We start from the raw sequence: 20628 nt of genomic DNA on the forward strand, positions 1-20628 counted from the left end.
AACGTCCTTCCACTCTGGGGCCACGGGCCGGCCGGGCTCAGCCTCCCGCCGCCGCCTTCGGGGCTGTGGCCGTCGGGCCGGACCCCGCGCCGGACAGGGGCACCGAAAGCCCGGCCAGTCTCGGGAGGGGCCCGGGGTGCTGTAGGTTTACAAGGCGCAAACCCTAACGACAGCTTCTCCCTTGGATACGGGGGGGGGGGGGGGGGGGGGGGGCACTGGGACAAGCACATTTTGTCTGAAAGCCCCTCCTGTCTCCAAGCAGCGCTGCCGGTGTGGCCTTCCGTAGCCAGAAAGTTGCAACTCGAGGCCATCGGTCAAAAAACTACCTAGAAGCCGGGCCGCTAGTTGCCACGCTGTCTCCACAGGGCTGTGTTGTAGGGGACGTGGGCAGCCTGGGGTTCAGGGGGACGCGGGTCAGTGCAGGGAGAGCCTCTCTACTTAGAGGAGGCTGGTTCTGAAGACGTTATCAGAGGCCGGGGTGAAGGCCCCTTGTTAGGGACAACGTGGATGGCTAATGTTCAGAATCCGTTCCACGGTCATGCTCACGATAACCGCACTTAGAAGAGAGTAAGATGGTGAACCCTCAGCACTAAATAAGCGAACTTTTTAGTCTTCTAGGAGCTCTGATATTGGGGACCACAATGAAAAATTTAGACAATGATGATCTCGACAAACTTCCCAAACTCAAGAGCTCAAAAGAATGGTTGGAACCACAGCCACTTTCTTTTATGGAGGTACAGTAGTATGGCATTTTGAAGTTTATGCTTGGATAGTTGCATTGAGAACTAGCTTGTGTGAAATATAACATCTTTTCTATGTTTTCTGTTTCATTCTGCTCTTTATTATTCCCTTCATTCTACTAGCTTTGTGTTTACTCTTCATTTTCTAGCTTCTTCAGATGGAATCATGCGTCATGAATTGTATACCTTTTCTAACATAACAAAGTTATAAAGTTTCTGTTGAAGCCCATTGCCCAAATTTACACATGTGTTTGTTTTTTTTTTACGATTGTCATTTCTTTTTTCTAAACAGCTTTATTAAGGTATAATTGATATGCATACAGTAAGCTGTATGTATTTAAAGTGTACAGTTTGATAAATTTTGACATGTATTCACACATGAAACCATCACCACAATCAAGATAATGAACATAGTCAGTGCTCCCAAAGTTTCCTCATCCTGTCCCTTGCCAATCCCTTCCTCCCTGCCCACCATCAAGGCAGGCTCTGACTTGATTTCTGTCACTACAGTTCTTTTTTGCCCTGGAATGAGTTTAGCTGAAAGCAGAAAGATTCAAATAATCTTTAAATGGTACTTTATGATATGATTGTAGGTATTAAAACTGGATTTACAGCCCCTGGCCTGTTTGTCTCAGTGGTTAGAGTGTGGTCCACAGACCAAAGAGTCACGGGATTGATTCTGGTCAAGCGCATGTACCTCAGTTGCAGTTGGATCCCTGGCCCTGGTCGAGGTCCTCATGGGGGAGGCAACCAATCAATGTGTCTCTCTCCTCGATGTTTCTCTCTCTGTCTCTCTCCCACTCTGAATGAAAATCAATGGGAAAATATCCTTGGGTGAGGATTGAAAAACAAAACAAAACTGGATTTACAGAGAACTTTCCAGAGGTATGTCTGTCACATAAAATATAAGTCTAGATAGTATTAATAATTTAATATTTGAGATTTGACTTTCAAAATTTCATTCTGTCATTTTAGGCATTAGCTAAAGAAGATGTTAATGCAGCTATTAAATCAATATTATATAGAGAAAATTATGTAATTAAGGTAAGAATTGACTATAGAATGTTTCAATTAAAATTTTTCTCATTTTAGCCCTGGCTGGTTTAGCTCAGCGGTTAGAGCGTCGGCCTGCAGTCCAGAGACACCTGGGTTCGGTTCCCGCTAAGGGCACGTACCTTGGTTGCAGTTTGTCCCCGGCCCTGGTTGGGTCGTGCAGGTGGCAACCACTCAATATGTCCCTTTCATGTCGCTGTCTCTCTCTCTCTCCCTCCCTCCCTCCCTCCCTCCCTCCCACTCTATCTGAACAAAAAGTGAAAAAATGTCCTTGGGTGAGGATAAAAAAAAAATTTTTTTTTCTCATTTTACACGTTGTTCATCATCATTATACAAATTTTAGAAAATAAAATTTAAAACACTCATTAGCCTCTAGGATTAAATTTAAGCGGTTTCTGAGGTTGTTTTAATTGACTTCCTCTTATCCTATCCTTGGTGGGGATTCTTTTATAGGTACCTTCTCACTTGTTCCTTCATCTTAATGGGCTTTGATGGAGTCTCTGTGTGTTCTTAAGAATTTTAAGAGCTGTTACTGGAACACAGCAATGAGTTAGTTACTCAGGTAAACCTGGGTAAGATCAAGGCTTTAACTGGAGCAGGATGGGTTTAATATAGGAAAGGTGAATGTCCATGTGAAGTATACTAAACACTGGAGTAGGTAACCTGTTGTTGTTTTTAAGAATTTTCTTCAGCCCTGGCCAGATTGGCTCAGCAGTTAGAGCCCAGAGAGGCCCTGGTTCGGCTCCTGCTAAGGGCACATACCTCAGTTGCTTGTCCCCGGCCCTGGATGGGGTCGTGTCGGTGGCAGGCAGTCGATATGAGAGATGTTTCTCTCTTCCCCCCTTTCTCCCTCCAACTGTATCTGAAGATAAATGCAAAAATGTCCTCAGGTGAGGATAAAAAAAAAAGAAAGAATTTTCTTCAGAGTTGTTTAAAAAGGAAAGGAACTATGCATTGAGAATGGTTGAAGTGTGCTGTGACCCAAAGTTAGGGAGGGATAATCCTCACAAAGTAGGAAGCAGTCAGGGTTCTGTTTTGTTTTGTTTTCTTTTCCATTTTTGATTTTATGTTGTTGATCCTAGTAATTACATGATTTCACTGGCTAGATGAAAGGTAGATAAGAAGTTCTGGTGAGAATGATTTAGTTTATAGTCTAAATCAAGCGTGCTACACTTCTTTTTGCTTTTGTCTCTTTTTCTCCCATAAAATATTCTTCTTCCACTTTCTCTGCCATCTCTTCTCTTCCTAGATAACTCTTCATTCTTTTTTTTTTTTTTATCCTCACCCGAGGACACTTTTCCACTCTTTGTCCAGGTAGAGTGGGAGGGAGAGAGAGGAACAGAGAGAGAGAGAGAAACATCGATGTGAAAGGAACACATCGAGTGGCTGCCACCCGCACAACCGACCAGGGCCGGGGACAAACTGCAACTGAGGTACGCGCCCTTAGCGGGAACCGAACCCGGGTCTCTCTGGACAGCAGGCTGACGCTCCAACCGCTGAGCCAAACCGGCCAGGGCGATAACTCTTCATTCTTTAAGGCTCATCTGAATTGTCTCCCACTTTGAGAATATATATATATGTATATATATATATGTGTGTTTTTATTTTTATCTTCACCCGAGCACATTTTTTCCATTTTTTGTTCAGATAGAGTGGGAGGGAGAGAGTGGAAGAGAGAGAAACATCGATGTGAAAGGAACACATCGAGTGGCTGCCACCCGCACGACCAAACAGGGCTGGGGACAAACTGTAACCTAGGTACGTGCCCTTAGCGGGAACCGAACCCAGGTCTCTCTAGACCGCAGGCCGACGCTCCAACCGCTGAGCCAAACCGGTCAGGGCGAGAGAATATATTTTTTAAAATTTAATATTTTTCCCTTTGTGGTAAAATATATATGACACACATTTAGCTATTTTTAACTATTTTTTAAGTGTACAATTCAGTGACATTAATTACACATACTTCTTTTTTAAAAGAGTATGTTTTTATTGATTTTTTAAAGAGAGAGAAAGGGAGAGGGATAGAAACATCAGAGTGAGAGAGAAACATTCATTGGCTGCCTCTTGCACGCCCCCTACTGTGGATCGAGCCCACAACCCTGGCATTTACCCTGACTAGGAATTGAACCGGGACCTCTCAGTCCATGGGACAATGCTCAATCCACTGAGTCACATCAGCTGGGCTACACTTACTTCTTGTACAACCATCACCACTATTTCCAAAACTTTTTCTTTTTTTATCCTCACCCGAGGACATTTTTGCATCTATTTTCAGACAGAGCAAGAGGGAGAGAGGGAGGAAGAGAGAGAGAGAAACATTGATGTCAGAGAGACACACTGACTGGTTGCCACCACCATGACCCCTCCGGGGCCAGGGACAAACTGCCACTGAGGTACATGCCCTTAGTGGGAACCGAACCTGGGACTCTCTGGTCCACAGGCCGACGCTCTAATCACTGAGGCAAACTGGCTAGGGCTATTTCCAAAAATTTTTTATTACCCTAACCAAAACTTTGTATTCATTAAGTAATAACTCTACTTTCTTCCCTCCCTAAGCCTCTGGCAACCTCTAATTCACTTTCTGTCTCTATTTGCCTATTCTAAATGTTTTATACAAGTGGAATTCTTCAATATTGATTCTTTTCTGGCTTATTTTTACTTGGCATACTGTTTTTAAGGTTCATTCATGTTGTAGTATGTGTCAGAATGTCATTCCTTTTTTTATAGCTGTGTATTATTCCATTGCATGTACATGCCACATTTTGCTCACACATTCATCTGTTGATGGATACTTGGGTTGTTTCCATTCTGCCTTTTGGCTCTTGTGAATAATGCTGCAGTGAACATATATATATAGTTTTGTGGATTTGTTTTGTAGTTGGTCTTCTCCTCAGGGAGAGGTGGCATATTGTCTAATGTATCCATGTATTCCTTTTTTCCACTATTGTGTGTCACACAGTAGAAACCATGTAAATGACTGAATTAATGAATCACTTTGTGGATTATTCTTAGGAATATAAATGAAGTTTAAATTCTAGAACAAGAAAGATTTCAGATAATATATTTGTCTCTTATATCACTATTTACTAGGAACTAGATAAGTATTTACAACGTCATGACTTTTTAAATGTAAGAAGAAGAGAGATGTTATATAAAAGATGGGTTGACCATGTGGCAAATCCCCTCCAGAAGATAATTGCAGAAAAAGTTCGTTCACATAAGAAGATTAAAAAAAGAAGACAAGAGGAATTAGATACTTTTTTAAAATATGTAAATAAAAAGGTACTAAGAGATCATTTGACACTTTTTTTTTCAGTTGGTTTAAAAACTATGGTTATCTTTGTTTATTTGTAAGCATCCAAGCAGCCTGCCCCTCTCCACTCTGTATGAGTAGTCTGTACTCTGTTACAGCACACACTCTTAAATCCAGGGCGTGTGGAACAGATGGAGGAGGAGGGTTAGTGATGGATTTATGTGTACATTAAAATCATTTTCATTGTTGTTCCCATGTGATTATTAATTTTACATATCAATTTTTAAAATTTGGTCTCTAGGTTCAGGATCTATATTTCTGTCTATCTGCATCTATCTATCTATCTATCTATCTATCTATCTAGATTTGTTCTGAACTTAATTATTTACAAAACTATAAAATATTTCTGTTCTCTTGGCATTTTTAAAGAGATCTGAGATATTTGACTAGTAGGCATTTTAAAACAAATTCCCAAATATTTTAGTGTTCCAACATTCTTTATTAAAATCTTGTGAATTATAAGTAGATTCATTACTTGGATACATTAAATTTAATTTTAAATTTGGTCTTCTCTTCCCTTTTGCATTTGTTATTGATGCCATTTAGAAGTATAAGACTGTATCTGTGTGTTTGAATCTTGAGTCTTGTTATGCTCAGAATTAATTGTGTGCCTCTTGTTCTTATGTGTGGCTTGTTTCCTTCCTGTAGGGAAGTACATTTATAGAGCACTATGATCCAAAAGATTATGATCCTTTTTATATGAACAAAGAGGACCTGAATTTTCTGAAGGTAGGATAGAGTTCTTATTTTAACTTTAATATTATGTAGTTAGTTTTTTTGAGCAGCCGTAATATGTGAGTTGTCTTTTAGTAATTTCCTAAGAATGTAGTAACATCTTAAGAATGGTTTCCCATCTCCATGCCTTAGAAAGGAACAAGAAAGCCAAAGTCCAAATTAAATTAAACCTCTGTAAAATTTGAAAATATTGTATAATGATTGGGTAATAGGTAATGTTTAAATTTTTCATAGACTTTTAAATTTTTTACATAGTAATACATTTTCATGATAAAATCAATTGTTAAATAATTTTAAAACTACTTAATTCCATTACCCAGAATGAACTCATAACATTTTTCTATATATCTTCAAGACTTCTTTCTACATATAGGTATAAATATACATTTTTATTTTACAAGAATAGGATTATACCATACATTAGGTTGCATAGTCTGATTTTTTCCCCTTAATAGTGTATGCTTCTTTGTCAACAAATATAAATATATACTTTTAGCAGTTGCATGTTATTCTATTAGTAGCAGCCAGCTTGCACTGAGGGAGTAACCAAATGTTAAACCTTTTTATTTCATCTTCACTGCTACCATGTCAGGTAATTCACAGGTGAGACACAGATAGGTTAAGTTACTTGTCCAAGGTCTCACAGCTTCGAATAGCAGAACATAGATGTGTTTCTAACCATATATGTTACCTTGCTAAACCATCATTTTTTTTTTTTTACATATTCCACTTTGAACATCTAGATTGTTTTTGACCTATTGTTGTCATATATGACATTGTAATGAACATCCCTGTAACTATTCACTTCTTCATTTTTCTGGTAGTTGCTAGAAGTAGAATTGCTGAGTCAAAGTTTATACTTGATTTGGTTCATATTACCAACTTGTTCTCCAGAATGTATACATTTGCACCCACAAAAGAGCATCCACTTTTCTATACTTTTGCCAATAGTGGACACTATTAAACAAAAACCTACCTGGAGTTATAGACATTTTAAACTGCTGTCATTTGCATGCAGAGCGGGTCCTTTTCTCTCCCCCCAAGGTGGGTATGTGTCTGTGTGTACGTGCTGTGGTCCCTGTCGTTATGGGTGAGAGTTAAACTGAGAGGTTAGAGTAAGAGCCTTAGATATACTAGCTAGTGACAGAGCTAGTGAGGGGCGGTGTTGGGATTTGAAAGCAGATCTTTCTGATACCAGAATTCCACCTGTTCTCTGACCATGCTGTCTTTCCAAATGGAGCCGGCAGGTGACCTCTTAAGGTAAGCTGAGCCCTTGGAGGTTTAGCAGCAGTTGTCAAAGTGACGTACAAGACCTTTGAGAGCCCCCAAGCCTTTTACAGGGGTCTGCTAGGCCGTGCGTTTCACTCTAGTGCCGAGTGTTACTTGGCTTCCCCATCGTGTCGCCGTTCGCTCCGACGGGACAGAAGCAGCGGTGCACAGAGCTGCTGCCGCCGGGACGGGAGGTCGTGTTTCCAGACTGTGCTGCGCCTGCTCTTCCCCGTGCGTGCACGCAGAGGAGAGACATTCAGTTTCGCTTGGAATATCTTTGATCAAACAGTAAAAATCATTCACTGTATTAACTCCCGATGCTCAAGGACACATCTTTTGAATGCCGCGAGAGGAAGCGAGGCGTATGCAGAGCGCACTGCTGCGCACGAAGTGCAGCGGGACTGTCCGCCTGAGAGCTGGGCTGGGAGGCGTTTTCGTGGATCGCCGTTTTTACTTACAAAACTATGGTTATTAAATCTCGGGTATTTGGCAGATATTTTCTGGAAAATTATCATAGTGAGTCTGTCATTTCAAGAACAACAAAATAGCCATTGCCGGTGTGGCTCAGTGGGTTGAGCGTCCTGCCATGGACTGAGAGGTCCCGGTTGGTTGGATTCCCGGTCAGGGCACGTGCCCGGGTTGTGGGCTTGATCCCCAGTGGGGGGCGTGCAGGAGGCAGCCGATAGATGTTTCTCTCTCACGTGGATGTTTCTATCTGTCCCTTCTTCTCTCTCTAAAAAAATCAATAAAACATATTTTAAAAAATAAGAACAACAAAATGTAGTATTTCTTGCCAATGATAAAATTTGAGCCTTTTATTTTTTTGGATAATCCTCACTCGAGGATGTTTTTTCACTGATTTTTAGTTAGAGTGGAAGGGAAGGAAGTGGCGGGCGTGTGGGGGGAGAAACATCAATGTGTGAGAGAGACATCCATTTGTTACCTCCTACACAACCCCAACTGAAGGCCGGGGATCAAACCTGCAACCCAGGAATGTGCCTTTTACCAGGAATCAAACCCACAACCCTTAAGTCTGCAGGCCAACACTCTAACCACTGAGCCAAACCGGCCAGGGCTGAAATGTGAGCTTTTAATGTGAATTTTGGAAAAATCATATTGAGTGTGACAGCATGCCAATACTCAAAGGCTTTACTGATGAGTTTGGTAATAATATTAATAAATGTGATCACTGTATAATAAAACAAATGAACATTTGGAAGCTCTCACATAACTCAGAGATCTGACTTTTCCCAAACAACCAATTCATGACATGGATAAAAGATCCATTCAAACTACAAGACAGACCAACGGATTTTAATGTAGCAGAGTTTGAATAATTCATTGATATGGGTTCAGATTCCACATCATAACTGATCTTTAAGAAACTACCACTTGTTGAGTTTGTGTATAGTATCTAAGAATAACGACAATAATCTTTAGAGGCTATTGAAATAAGAGCTAGCCATGGCTGAGGCCTTGGGAAAGCCCCTTGTCTTTGTAATGTGTTAAATATATATGATGGTTAGACTGCCACTAGTTTGTAGATACTGTATTCTTGATTCTTCTGGCATAAGAGCCATAAATGACTGAAATTCAGGGTAGACTGAAAAGGCCTGAAATCCAGTCCTCAAAGAAGTGCTTTTCTTGTAGGTTACCACCCCACTATTTCGTGACCCTTTGAAAAAAGCACAATACGACAAAGATGATGAAAAAAGAACTCTTCTTCAGTGCGAGACTGGTACTTAGTTTCTAATTGTTACATGATTTCATAACCCAAGAGCAATGGGAGTTGCATTTAACTGTGCTAATTTATATCACTAATCTTGTAGGCAAACTATATACAATGAAAGAATTTAAAGAGATCGAGAAGGCCAAACTGCATTCCAGATTCCCAGGACTTTCTAATTCAAGGTGTTTTTTGACTCCAAATGAGTGGCTTAAACTGTCTACAAGCTACATAGAAAGTGAATTTTGTAAAAGGAGCAGGTAATGGTTAATATTGTAGAAATTATGGAACCTATTGGAATTGGAAAACCTTTTCTTGAGAGAATGATATAAATTGTGTCATATCTATAATTAGTTTTTAAATTTCAGTTTTCAATGAGAAATCTGTAACTCTTGTCTTTGTTTTTCTGTATATGATGTTTCTTTTTTCTTGGATACTTTCAAGATTTTCTCTTTGTCTTTGGTTTTCATGAGCTAGATGATAATGTGTCTAGGTGTTTTGTTCCCCCTTCTTTCTGTTTTGTTTTTTTTTAAATACTCACCTGAGGATATATATATATTCTTTAATCTATTTTAAGACAGAGTGGGAGGGAGAGAAAGAGAGAAACATTGAAGTGAAAGGGACACATTGACTGGTTGCCTCTCACATGACCCAGACCAAGGCTGGGGATGAACCACAACCAAGGTACGTGCCCTTGACTAGCATCAAACCCGTGACTCTTTGGTCTGTGGGTTGATGCTCTAACCACTGAGCCAAAACGGCCAGGGCATTTGTTTATCCTACTTAGGGTTTTCTGAGGTTCTTCTATCTGTGGTTTGATGTTTTTCATTATTTTGGGGGACATTCTAGGCTATCACTTTAAAGATTTTTTTTTTTAAGAGATGGGGTAAGGGGGAGAGAGAGAGAGAGAGAGAAAGAGAGAGAGAGAGAGAGAGAGAGAGAGCGCATTAATGTGAGAGAGACACATCGATTGGTTGCCTCCTCATACACCCCGACCAGGGCTGGGGATCAAACCTGCAACCCAGACATGTGCCCCTGACTGGGAATCAAACCCATGACCTTCTGGTGCACAGGCTGTTGCTCCAACCACTGAGCCACACCATCCAAGGCTCAAATATTATTATATCCTATTCTTTCTTTTTTCTTCTGAGATTCCAATTTTATGTATGTTAGACCATTTGATATTGTCTCATAGCTATACAGCTCTGATATACTCTGTTGTTTTTTTCCTACTTGTATTTCAGTTAGACAATTTCTACTGACCTCTCATTATGTTCACTGAATCTTTCCTCAGCTGTGTCCCATATACAAAAGAGCCTATTAAGGGAATTTTACCCCTCTGATGTGAGGATTTTTATGTCTATTATTTCCATTTGATTTTTATATAGTTTTAATTTCTCCTGAAATTCTCCATCTGTTCATACATGTTGTTCACCTTTCTATAAGATTAACACATTATTCTTAGTTATTTTAAATTCCCCGATAGTTCCATCATGAGGGTCATTTCTGAATCTGGTTCTGTTGATTGCTTTATCTCTTGACAGTGGGTTATTTTATCTTGTCTTTTTTTGCATGTCTTGTAATTTTGTATTGAATGCTTTTCTTGGACATATTAATACAGGAAGCCCATTAGTCATTAATTGTGCTTTACACATTAATCTAGATGTTTGGTATACCCATTTGTTTTCTTTTACTAATAACATATTTCAAAATCCAAATTTTCTAGGAAAACTCATTCTGATTAAGTTGGATTAGACTGATTTGTCCCATAAATTTTTTTTTTTTTATCTTCACCCGAGGATATTTTTCCATTTTTTGTACAGATAGAGTGGGAGGGAGAGAGAGGAAGGAAAGAGAGAGAGAAAATCGACGTGAAGGGACACATCGAGTGGCTGCCACCCGCACGACCAACCAGGGCCGGGGACAAACTGCAACTGAAGTACGTGCCCTTAGCGGGAACCGAACCCGGGTCTCTCCGGACCGCAGGCTGACGCTCTAACCGCTGAGCCAAACTGGCCAGGGCTGTCCCATAAATTTTTTGTGTGACCATTTGCATACCAAGTTTATTGAGTATGTTAGTTAGAAGAATGGCCAGAGCTCTTGTCTATCACAAGAAAAAGATTCATGTTTTGAGGATTTATACTGCTCACAGAGTCATTGGGAGGGGGAGGTGTTAAGAAACAGGGCTGAGTTTCAGGAACAACACCCAAAGTCACAGTGCAGACCTGGTGGACAGAGGGATGTGTTGTTTGTGCTGTGATCAGGGAGCTGCAGAATCAGGGCGGTGCTGCTCCAGCTGTTGGCCTCGGAACCACACCTGCTCTGCTATAATCTGTGCCAGCAAAATGGATGCCCTTCAGAGGGCCAGTATCAACGTCCCAACGAAGTCCTGAGTGGGGGCAAGACTGGAGGGATCTAAGGTACCCGTCTGCCACCTATGGCAAGGGAGACTGGGGAATGGACTGTTGGGGTATCTCTTGGAAGCACATTTTGTAATTATGCTTGTAAATGATGCAATCTCTATGGCTTCTTTTTACATCAGTGTACACTCCCCGTGGATAGGGAGTGCTTTAAACTTTGCCAGCTGAGTCAGGTTCTCAGTAAACAGTAAGCCAGTCTTCATCATGGTTTCAGCAACTCTCACATGCCCAGGAATCACACAAGCTTGAAGTAATGGTATTTTAGACAATCTGCATAGCAGTCAAAGTGTAACAATCTCTGAAAGAGTATATAACCTAGACTTGTTTTCCAAACATCCTCACACGTTATCTCGTTAAAGGTTAAAAGTGAAAGGGAATTTTAACGCTAGTAGTTTGGATTTGAAACCCTCGGCCAAAGCTCCTCGTCTGCTGGAATCCCAGGAAGAAGGAAAAGCCGTTACTTGCAAGTAAGCCTGTTATTCCACAGCTTCGCTCTTCTTTTATTTAAGATGCGTGGCTGTGTTTCCACCCTTTGCCATCTTTTAAGCTGCTGGAGTCAGTGCCAAGGCGTATGCCAGGCCCTTGTGGCATGACACCAGGCATGTCCCACCACCGTGTCTGGGTGTGGGGCAACTTTCTTCAGCTCGTTATGGTTTTATTATTTCTATTTTTTTAGTCCTCACCCAAGGATATTTTTCTATTTATCTTCAGATAGAGTGGAAGGGAGGGAGGGAGGGAGACAGTGAGAGAGAGAGAAACATCGATGTGAGAGAGACACATTGATTGGTTGCCTCCCACACGACCCCTACCAGGGCTGGGGATAAACTGCAACTGAGGTACGTGCCCTTGACCAGAATAGAACCCGTGACTCTCTGGTCCATGGGCGACGCTCTAACTGCTGGCCAAACTGGCCAGGGCCAGCTCATTCTGGTTTTAAAGAACAAACAGCTAACACATTAGAAATAACAAGCATAGACACAGACAAAAATTGTTAACCACTCATACAAGTTAAGAGACTTTAGCTGAATTGGAGCTGTAAACATGTAATTCTGGACTAGTTTTGTGGGCAGTAGTTGTGCACCCAGAGTGAAGAGGTGTTATATGCAGAGAAGTGATACATACTACTGTGCATGTGACATGGAGAATCATCTCCAGAAACTGGTTATGGAGTTAAAGAGATTTCTCTACATGGTTACATAACCTGTCAACTATGTGATTAAAGGTTCGGGATCCCCAGAAATTGCTGGAGCAAATGTAAAATACACAGTAACTTTGGAAAACAGTTTGGCAGTTTCTCAAAAGGTTAAACATCAAATTACCATGCGACCCAGCATTTCGTCTCCTAGGATCCTACCCAGGAGAAATGGAAACATTATCCACATGGAGACTTGTGCATGAGTGAGTGTTCGTGACAGCATTAATCACAGTATCCCTGCATTGCAAACCCAGGTGTTGTCATCAGCTGGTCAATGGACAAACAAAATATTTATATGTAGTATATTACTTGGCAATTAAAAGGAACAGGAACACTAATATATGCTACAACATGGTTGAACTTCAAAACTATACTCAGTGAAAGAAGACAATCACAAAAACTACATATTGTATGATTCTGTGTGTATGACAGGTTGGCAGAGGTAATCAATAGAGATGGGATAGGTTATTGGTTGCCTAGGGCTGGGGCTGGGAACGGAGAGTGATTGTAAATGAACATGAGGTTTTGGACTGATAGAAAGGTTTTAAAATAAATTGTGGTGGTGATCACACAATTCTGTAAATATACTAAAAGTCATTGGTTTGTACACTTAACAATGTGTAAATTATACTTCAGTAAAGCTGTTAATTAAAAAAGAGAACCTAGCCCTGGCCAGTTTGGCTCAGCGGTTAAAGCATCGGCCTGCGGTCCGGAGAGACCCGGGTTCGGTTCCCGCTAAGGGCACGTACTTCGGTTGCAGTTTGTCCCCGGCCCTGGTTGGTCGTGCGGGTGGCAGCCACTCGATGTGTCCCTTTCACGTCGATGTTTCTCTCTCTCTCTCTCCCACTCTATCTGTACAAAAAATGGAAAAATATCCTCGGGTGAGGATAAAAAAATAAATAAATACAAATAAAATGAAACCATCTGGCCCTGGTCAGGTAGCTCAGTTGGTTAGAGCACTACCCAGATACACCAAGGTTGCAGGTTCAATTCCCAGAGTACATACAGGAATCAACCAATGAATACATAAATAAGTGGAACAACAAATCTCTCTCTCTCTCTCTCTCTCAATAAAAAGAAAGTGAAATGAAACCACCTGCAAATATATAAAAAAATAAATAAATAAAATAAAAATAAAAAAGAGAACCTAGCAAGGCAGAGGAAAAATGACCTTGTGCGCAGTTGTTTAGGGGGCTGGCCCACAATTTCTATTCCAAAAGCCCCAAGGGACGCTGCAGAGGTTCCCCTTTCCTCCGTCTGAGACACTCAGAATTTGATGAGTGAATCCGTGTGGCAGAAGCCTGAGGCTTTTAGAGATGCTTGACGCTGGCGTGGCCGTAGAGAGGACAGCTGGTGGCCTCAGGAGGAACTTGGTGATTTAAAGTATATGCAGATGGCTGCTGCAGGTGGAGCAGTCCCCAGGGACACTCGGAGTCCTCGAGGTGTGCTTTGCGTCTGCAGCCTTTTGAATGGGAGCTGAAACTGTGGGCTGCTAGGAAGTACTGGAACTAAGCTCTGCTCGTTTGGTAGCTGAAGCCCTAAAAGATGGAATGACCCAGAATTGCTCCTGTATATTAGGGTCCAAAAGAGTGAATTTCTCTTTTATCCCTTATAGTTATAGTCTTATTTAGACCTATTTGGGTCAGGTTTTAGGATAATAAACATCTTCATTCTACGTAATTTCTAAATATGCTATAAAAAGGGTTTTTTCCCCCCAAATACCTCTTCTAGCAGAGTGAGACCCAGACATAAAGGAAAAATTGCATTGTTGAAGTACCTGGGGGCTTATACTGCAGACTAAAGGTGTAAATCTATGACCCCCACCCCGACCCCCACCCCAGAATAAAGAGGAGGAAGTTTAGATTCTCTTCCACAAATAAGGGAAGCATCCCTGTTGTGGACCAGGGGGTGGAGAAGGCATATTTGTCCTTGGGAAAAGGAGACTTGCCCAGGGAGACACATGGATAGCTCTGTGAGAGGCCATTTACCCTAAAGGACCCTCACTCAGCTGGTGAGGCAACACATTTCATGCTATTTATTTGGATTTCTTTTTCGTAAAAATATACAAATTCATATAGAACTCATCAACTTCGAATTTAAATAAAAAATAAAATACTATAATTGAGGTGATGATTAAGAGAAACCTTACCTTTCTGGTTCCTCCCTACAGAAACAAAGGGTTAAGCCTTCTGCAAAAAGAACCTCTACTTCAGGAGGGAAAGAATCCAGGTCCCCAGGAGGCCAACTCTGAAGACACTTCTCTTCCTTGAGCCTCAGCCGCGAGGTGGAAAGGAGGCAGCGAGGACCAGGGTGCGGTGAGAGCCGGGAAGTTTCATTTTGCAGCACACACGGCGGCACTGGCTGATACCAAAGCTGGGCAGCCGAGAACTTCTGTGTGTGGCAGGATTCCAGGAAGAGAAGAGGCAGTGGACTCCCTCACCCCATCCCCACCCCAGGAGAGAGGGAGGGAGAATAGAAGGGGCTGAGGCAGGTTTCCTGTATTCAGAGCAAGTGGAGGTGCCCTCTGGTGGGTGGCCCTGGACTGCAGCGTCGCCCTAGCTCCCTCCCCTGAGTTTCTGCCCCTTTTTCTCCACAATCTCTACCATTTACCACCTGTAACACCCCCGCCAGGCCCAACATCTGGTTTCCCCTAATTCAGCCAGGACAGAAAGTTTTCAGAAGGACCACATACTAAATTAAAGTAGTAAACTTTACAAAGTAAATGAAAGTCTCAAATGTAAAATGTATGGAAATATTGGTGCCCATTTGACTGGTCTGGCCTCACCCACCGCTGCCAGGCCCTGCTGCCGCTCGCTCCCTTCAGCTCTGTTCTCCACATGCTGTGTCCGGGCTGTGGAGTGTAGCCTCGTTTAGCGGGAACCGAACCCGGGTCTCTCTGTACCGCAGGCCGATGCTCCAACCGCTGAGCCAAACCAGCCAGGGCGTGTAGCCTCGTTGAGGAGTGGGCTTGGAGAAGTCACAGCCCCCTCTGCCCACCTGCCAGGTAGACATCGGTACGGGAGCGGTCTGTGGACTGGGCACAGAGTCACCCTTTCCATCTTCTCTTCTGCCTGCCATTGCCTCCTCCCACCTCTCAAGGACAAATAAGGGAGCTGCTATTTGTACTCACGCATGGAAAACGTTTTAAAACTATTTCGTGGTTTAACTCCTGTTACTGTCATGTTTTAGCATCCTCCCACATGCTTGCTTTCTTCCTCAAAATTTTACAAGTGCAGATTCTGAGCCAGGCAGTATCTGAGGGGCTGGTAAACAAAACAGATAAAACCCTGATCTTGAGCTTGCATGTTGGGGGGGGGGGCAGGCAATAAACAATGAATAAGTGTATAATATCTTGTGAGCTAGTGATACGTGCAATGAGGAGAACAGAGCAGGTAAAGCAGAGCAGGAGAACTGCCCCAACGGAACAGCTTTGCATGGACGGTGAGAAGAAATTATGTCGCTTTATGATCACACCCTACAAACCCCTCTTACATATTGGAATGTATGGGTCTCCTGAATTTAACCAGCTCCGAACAGGATAATTTCTTCCTTTAAAAAATTTTTTTTAATAATTAATTTTTAAAATACAGATGTCCCTCCTTTTTCCTCCTTTGACACCCTCCTCCTTGCTCCAATCCACTCCCACCCCCTCCTCCACCGTACTGCTGTCTGTGTCTATTGGTTATGCATATATACATATAAGTTCTTTGGACTTCCAGCCAAGGTGGCGGGTAGGTAAATGCCGTATCGCCTTCTCCCACAACCACATCAAAATTACAACCAAACTACAACACAACCATCATTCAGAAATTGAGCTGAATGGAAGTCCTACGACTATGGAATTAAAGAAGAAGCCGCAACGAGACTGATAGGAGGGGCGGAGGCTGACAGGCTGGTCCCACACCCACTTGTGGTGGATAAAAATTAGGACACCTCGGCTGGGAGGGTCCTCCCTGAAAAGTGAGGGATCCCCCTCCCACACCAGGTGCCCAGTCAGGGTTCCAGTACCAGGAAGAGAAGTCCCCATACCTTCTGGCTGTAAAACCAGCGGGAACTGAGGCTCAGGGAGGCTGAGGCTGTTAGGTGGCTCCTCTTAAAGGGCCTGCGCATGGACTTACTTGGAACTGTTCCCTCTAAGCTTGGAGGGGAGGCAGCTTGAGGGGCGCCAGAGACATACAGGGAAGAACTGAGCTGTTTGGCCTCGGGACGAGGGCTGGAGAGGCGGCTTTCTTTGGGGTAGACGTGTTGGTGGAAGCTGATGTTCCTTTGGTGAGCCCTTCCCTGGGGCAGCAGACAGTCACCACATCTGGGACTCCAGCAACCTGGCTCAGACTGTTGGTCCCACCCCACCCAACTTTCAGGCCCACCCAAAGGCTTTACCCATAGGATTGGCCTGTCTTGGATCCTGCTTCAGAGTTTCCTAAAATCTCTCAAACAAGCAGCATCTGGTCTCTCAGCAAGCCCCATATTTCTCATTATGTGGCCCCAGGCCCAGTTCTAGGAGCAGCCAGCCTTGGTTCACAACTTGGCTTTTTCTGGGCACCTCCAGCCCAGCACAAGAAGCAGCCATCAGCAGATCACTTTGTAGCTTATGCCGGGTAGCCCCAGGTAGAACACAGGCAGTGGCTGACCTTGCCCCAGAGCCAGCACACCCAGTGGACAGCTTCAGACCACATCGAAACACCACTGCCCAACCACCTCCACAAGTGACACACTCAAGGAGTGAACTCAGGGTACCAGAGCCCTGACTAAGTCTTGCTCTGTGTGGTGGGCCCCTACACAGCTGATCATCCAAGGGAGTCAGAGGCCAGTGGTCAGTGGGCACAGTCAGTCCTTGCAACTGATCAGCCTGAGTAAATCCCTCCCATTGACATGCCAGTAGCAATCAAGACTCAATTACAACAGAAGGGTGTACAGTTCACACTAGGGGTGCACCTCAAGGGCCCAGCTGGGGTGATCACGGAGGCTGTGCCACTGGATCCTACAGAACACCTACAACAATAGGCCACCCTACAAAGCCTAGGAGACATAGCATCTCTACCTAATACATAGTAACAATCACAGGGAAGCAGCCAAAATGAGGAGACAAAGAAACATGTCCCAAATGAAAGAAAAGAACAAAACTCCAGGAAAAAAATTAAACAAAATGGATATAAGCAATCAATCAGATGCAGAGTTCAAAACACAAGTTATAAGATTGCTCAAAGAACTTGATGAGATATTCAAGGAACTTAGTGAGACCATCAAGGAACTTAAGGAGACCTCCAAGGAACTTAGTGAGAACATCAACAACATAAACAAGGACCAATCAGAAATGAAGGATGCACTAACTGAAAGAAAGAATAATTTACAGAGTCAATAATAGAGTAGGTAAAGCCAAGAAGCAAACCATTGAATTGGAATATAAGAAAGCAAAAAATGGAAGAGCAAAAAGAAAAAAAAGTCAAAAAAAAAAATGAGGATAGTATAAGGAGCCTCTGGGACAACTTCAAACATGCCAGCATTCACATCTAGGGGTGCCAGAAGGAGAAGAGAGAGAGCAAGAAATTGAAAACCTATTTGAAACAATAATGACAGAACACTTCCCTAACATGGTGAAGGAATCAGACATGCAAGTCCAGGAAGCACAGAGAGCCCCAAATAAGATGAACCCAAAGAGGTCCACACCAAGACACATCATCATCAACATGTCAAAGGTCAAATACACAGAGAAAATCTTAAAAGAGAAAAGCAGTTCATTACCTACAAAAGAGCTCCCATAAGACTGTCAGCTGATTTCTCAAAAAAAAAAACAAAAAAACTTTGCAGGCCAGAAAGGAGTGGCAAGAGATATTCAAGGTGATGAAAAGCGACAACCTATAACCAAAATTACTCTAGCCTGCAAAGCTATCATTTAGAATTGATGGACATATAAAGAATTTCCCAGACAAGAAAAAGCTAAAGGAGTTCCTCACCATCAAACCAGTATTATATGAAATGTTGAAGGGTCTTCTTGAAGGAGAACAAAAATATGAACAATAAAATGGCAATTAATGCATATCTATCAACAATTGAATCTACAAACAAACTGAGCAAGCAGAACAGAAACAGATTGATAGATACAGAGAACTTTTTGTTGCTTGCCAGATGGGCAGGGGCTGGAGGGATGGGTGGAAAAGATGAAGGAATTAAGAAGTGCAGATTGGTTATTAGACTGATGAACCTCAAAGGGAAGGGGGGAGGGAGGGCAGGATGAGATAAACCAAAGAACTTCTATGCATATATGCATAAACAATGGACACTGACAATAGTGTGGGGAAGGCTGGAGTGGGGCAGGATTGGGGAGGAGGAGGTCAATGGGGAAAAAAAGGGAGGACATCTGTAATACATTCAACAATAAAGATGAGTTAAAAAATATATAAGTTCTTTGGTTTATTGCTTCCTGCCCCATCCCCTCTTCCCTCTAAGGTTTGTCATTCTGTTCCCTACTTCCATGTCTCTGGATCTATTTTGTTCACCAGCTTCTTTTGTTCATTATATTCCACAAATTAGTGAAATCACGTGATGTTTGTCTTTCTCTGGTTGGCTTATTTTGCTTAGCATAATACTCTGCAGGTCCCTCCATGTTGTCTCAAAGGGTAGGGGATCTTTCTTTTTTTTAAAAAAATTTTTTTTCCTTTTCCTTTATTGATTTTAGAGAGAGAAGAAGTGAGAGGGAGAGAGAGATAGAAACATCAATGAGAAAAAACATCAATTGGCCACCTCCTGCATGTCCCCCACTGGGGATCTGGCCCACAACCTGGGCATGTGCTCTGACCGGGAATCGAACTGGCAACCTCTTGGTGTATGGGTTGACGCTCAACTGCTGAGTCACACCGGCCAAACAGGGATCTTTCTTTCTTACAGCTGCATAGTATTCCCATAGTATTCCATTGTTTAAATGTGCCACAGTTGTTTTTTTTAAACACATTTAATTTTATTTATTTATTTATTCTTAATCCTCACTCAAGGACATTTTTGCATTTATCTTCAGATAGAGTCGGGGGGGGGGGTGAAGAGGGGATGAGAGAAACATCGATGTGAGAGAGACACATTGACTGGTTGCCACCCACATGACCCCAACTGGGGCAGGGACAAACTGCATGTGCCCTTAGCAGAAACCGAACCCGGGCCTCTCTGGTCCATGGGCCGATGCTCTAACCGCTGAGCCAAACTGGCCAGGCTACCACAGCTTATTTATCCACTCATCTACTGATGGGCACTGGGGCTATTTCCAGATCGTAGCTATTGTAAATAGCGCTGCTATGAACATAGGGTGTTATTAGGATATAATCCTAGAAGTGGAATCACTGGATCAAATGGCAGCTCAATTTTTAATTGCATTCCCACCAGCAGTGTACTAGAGTCCCCTTTTTTCCACACCCTCACCAGCACTTGTTGTTTGAAGATTTGTTGATGGCAGCCACACTGGCAGGTGTGAGGTGATTGGTTTAATTTGCATCTCTCTGATGCAGCGGTTCTCAACCTGTGGATCGCGACCCCTTTGGGGGTCAAACGACCCTTTCACAGGGGTCACCTAAGACATAACAGTAGCAAAATTACAGTTATGAAGTAACAAAAATAATTTTATGGTTGGGGGTCACCACAACATGAGGAACTGTATTGAAGGGTCGCAGCATTAGGAAGGTTGAGAACCACTGCTCTGATGATTAGTGATGTTGAACATTTTTTCATATGTCTCTTAGCCATTTGTATGTCCTGTTTGGAGAAGTGTCTCTTCAGGTCCTCTAAAATAGATTTTGTCTTCCTTTTGTTGAGTTGTATGAGTACTCTATATATTTTGGAAATTAGCCCCTTATCCAATGTATCATTGGCAAATATGTTCTCCTATATAGTGGGTTCCCTTTTCATTTTGATGGTTGTTTCTTTTGCTGTGCAGAAGCTTTTTAGTTTGATGTAATCCCATGTAATTAATTTAGTAATTAGGTGACGAATCAGTGAAAATTCTACTATGTGTGATGTCTGAGGGTTTTCTGCCTACATTTTCTTCTAGGATTTTTATGGATTCACAACTTACATTTATGTCTTTTATCTATTTTGAGTTTATTCTTGTGTGTGGTGTAAGTTGGTGGTCTAGTTTCTTTCTTTTTTTTTTGCATGTAGCTGTCCAATTTTCCCAACACTATTAAAGAGGCTGT

The 20628-nt window shown here is 42.4% G+C and overlaps 1 protein-coding gene across 1 annotated transcript; it reads left to right on the top strand.

The window, feature by feature from the left end:
- Positions 1–641: 641 nt before the first annotated feature.
- Positions 642–14721, top strand: LOC118631034 (protein FAM228B-like). The gene is made up of 8 exons (XM_036263357.1): positions 642–734; positions 1716–1784; positions 4884–5075; positions 5755–5835; positions 8761–8848; positions 8940–9096; positions 11616–11723; positions 14622–14721. Exons 1-8 carry the CDS (start codon positions 642–644, stop codon positions 14719–14721), a joined length of 888 nt encoding a protein of 295 aa, XP_036119250.1.
- The last annotated feature ends 5907 nt before the right edge of the window (positions 14722–20628 follow it).

This window comes from Molossus molossus, unplaced genomic scaffold (assembly GCF_014108415.1).
Source record: "Molossus molossus isolate mMolMol1 unplaced genomic scaffold, mMolMol1.p scaffold_m16_p_15, whole genome shotgun sequence".
NCBI classification, from domain to species: domain Eukaryota; kingdom Metazoa; phylum Chordata; class Mammalia; order Chiroptera; family Molossidae; genus Molossus; species Molossus molossus.

Excerpts from the sequence above, each read along its gene's own strand:
- LOC118631034 (XM_036263357.1), top strand. The coding sequence starts at position 642 with ATGAAAAATTTAGACAATGATGATCTCGACAAACTTCCCAAACTCAAG. Across the intron at positions 1,785-4,883 it reads GAGAAAATTATGTAATTAAG|GAACTAGATAAGTATTTACA; the intron begins GTAAGAATTGAC and ends ACTATTTACTAG. Across the intron at positions 5,076-5,754 it reads TAAAATATGTAAATAAAAAG|GGAAGTACATTTATAGAGCA; the intron begins GTACTAAGAGAT and ends TCCTTCCTGTAG.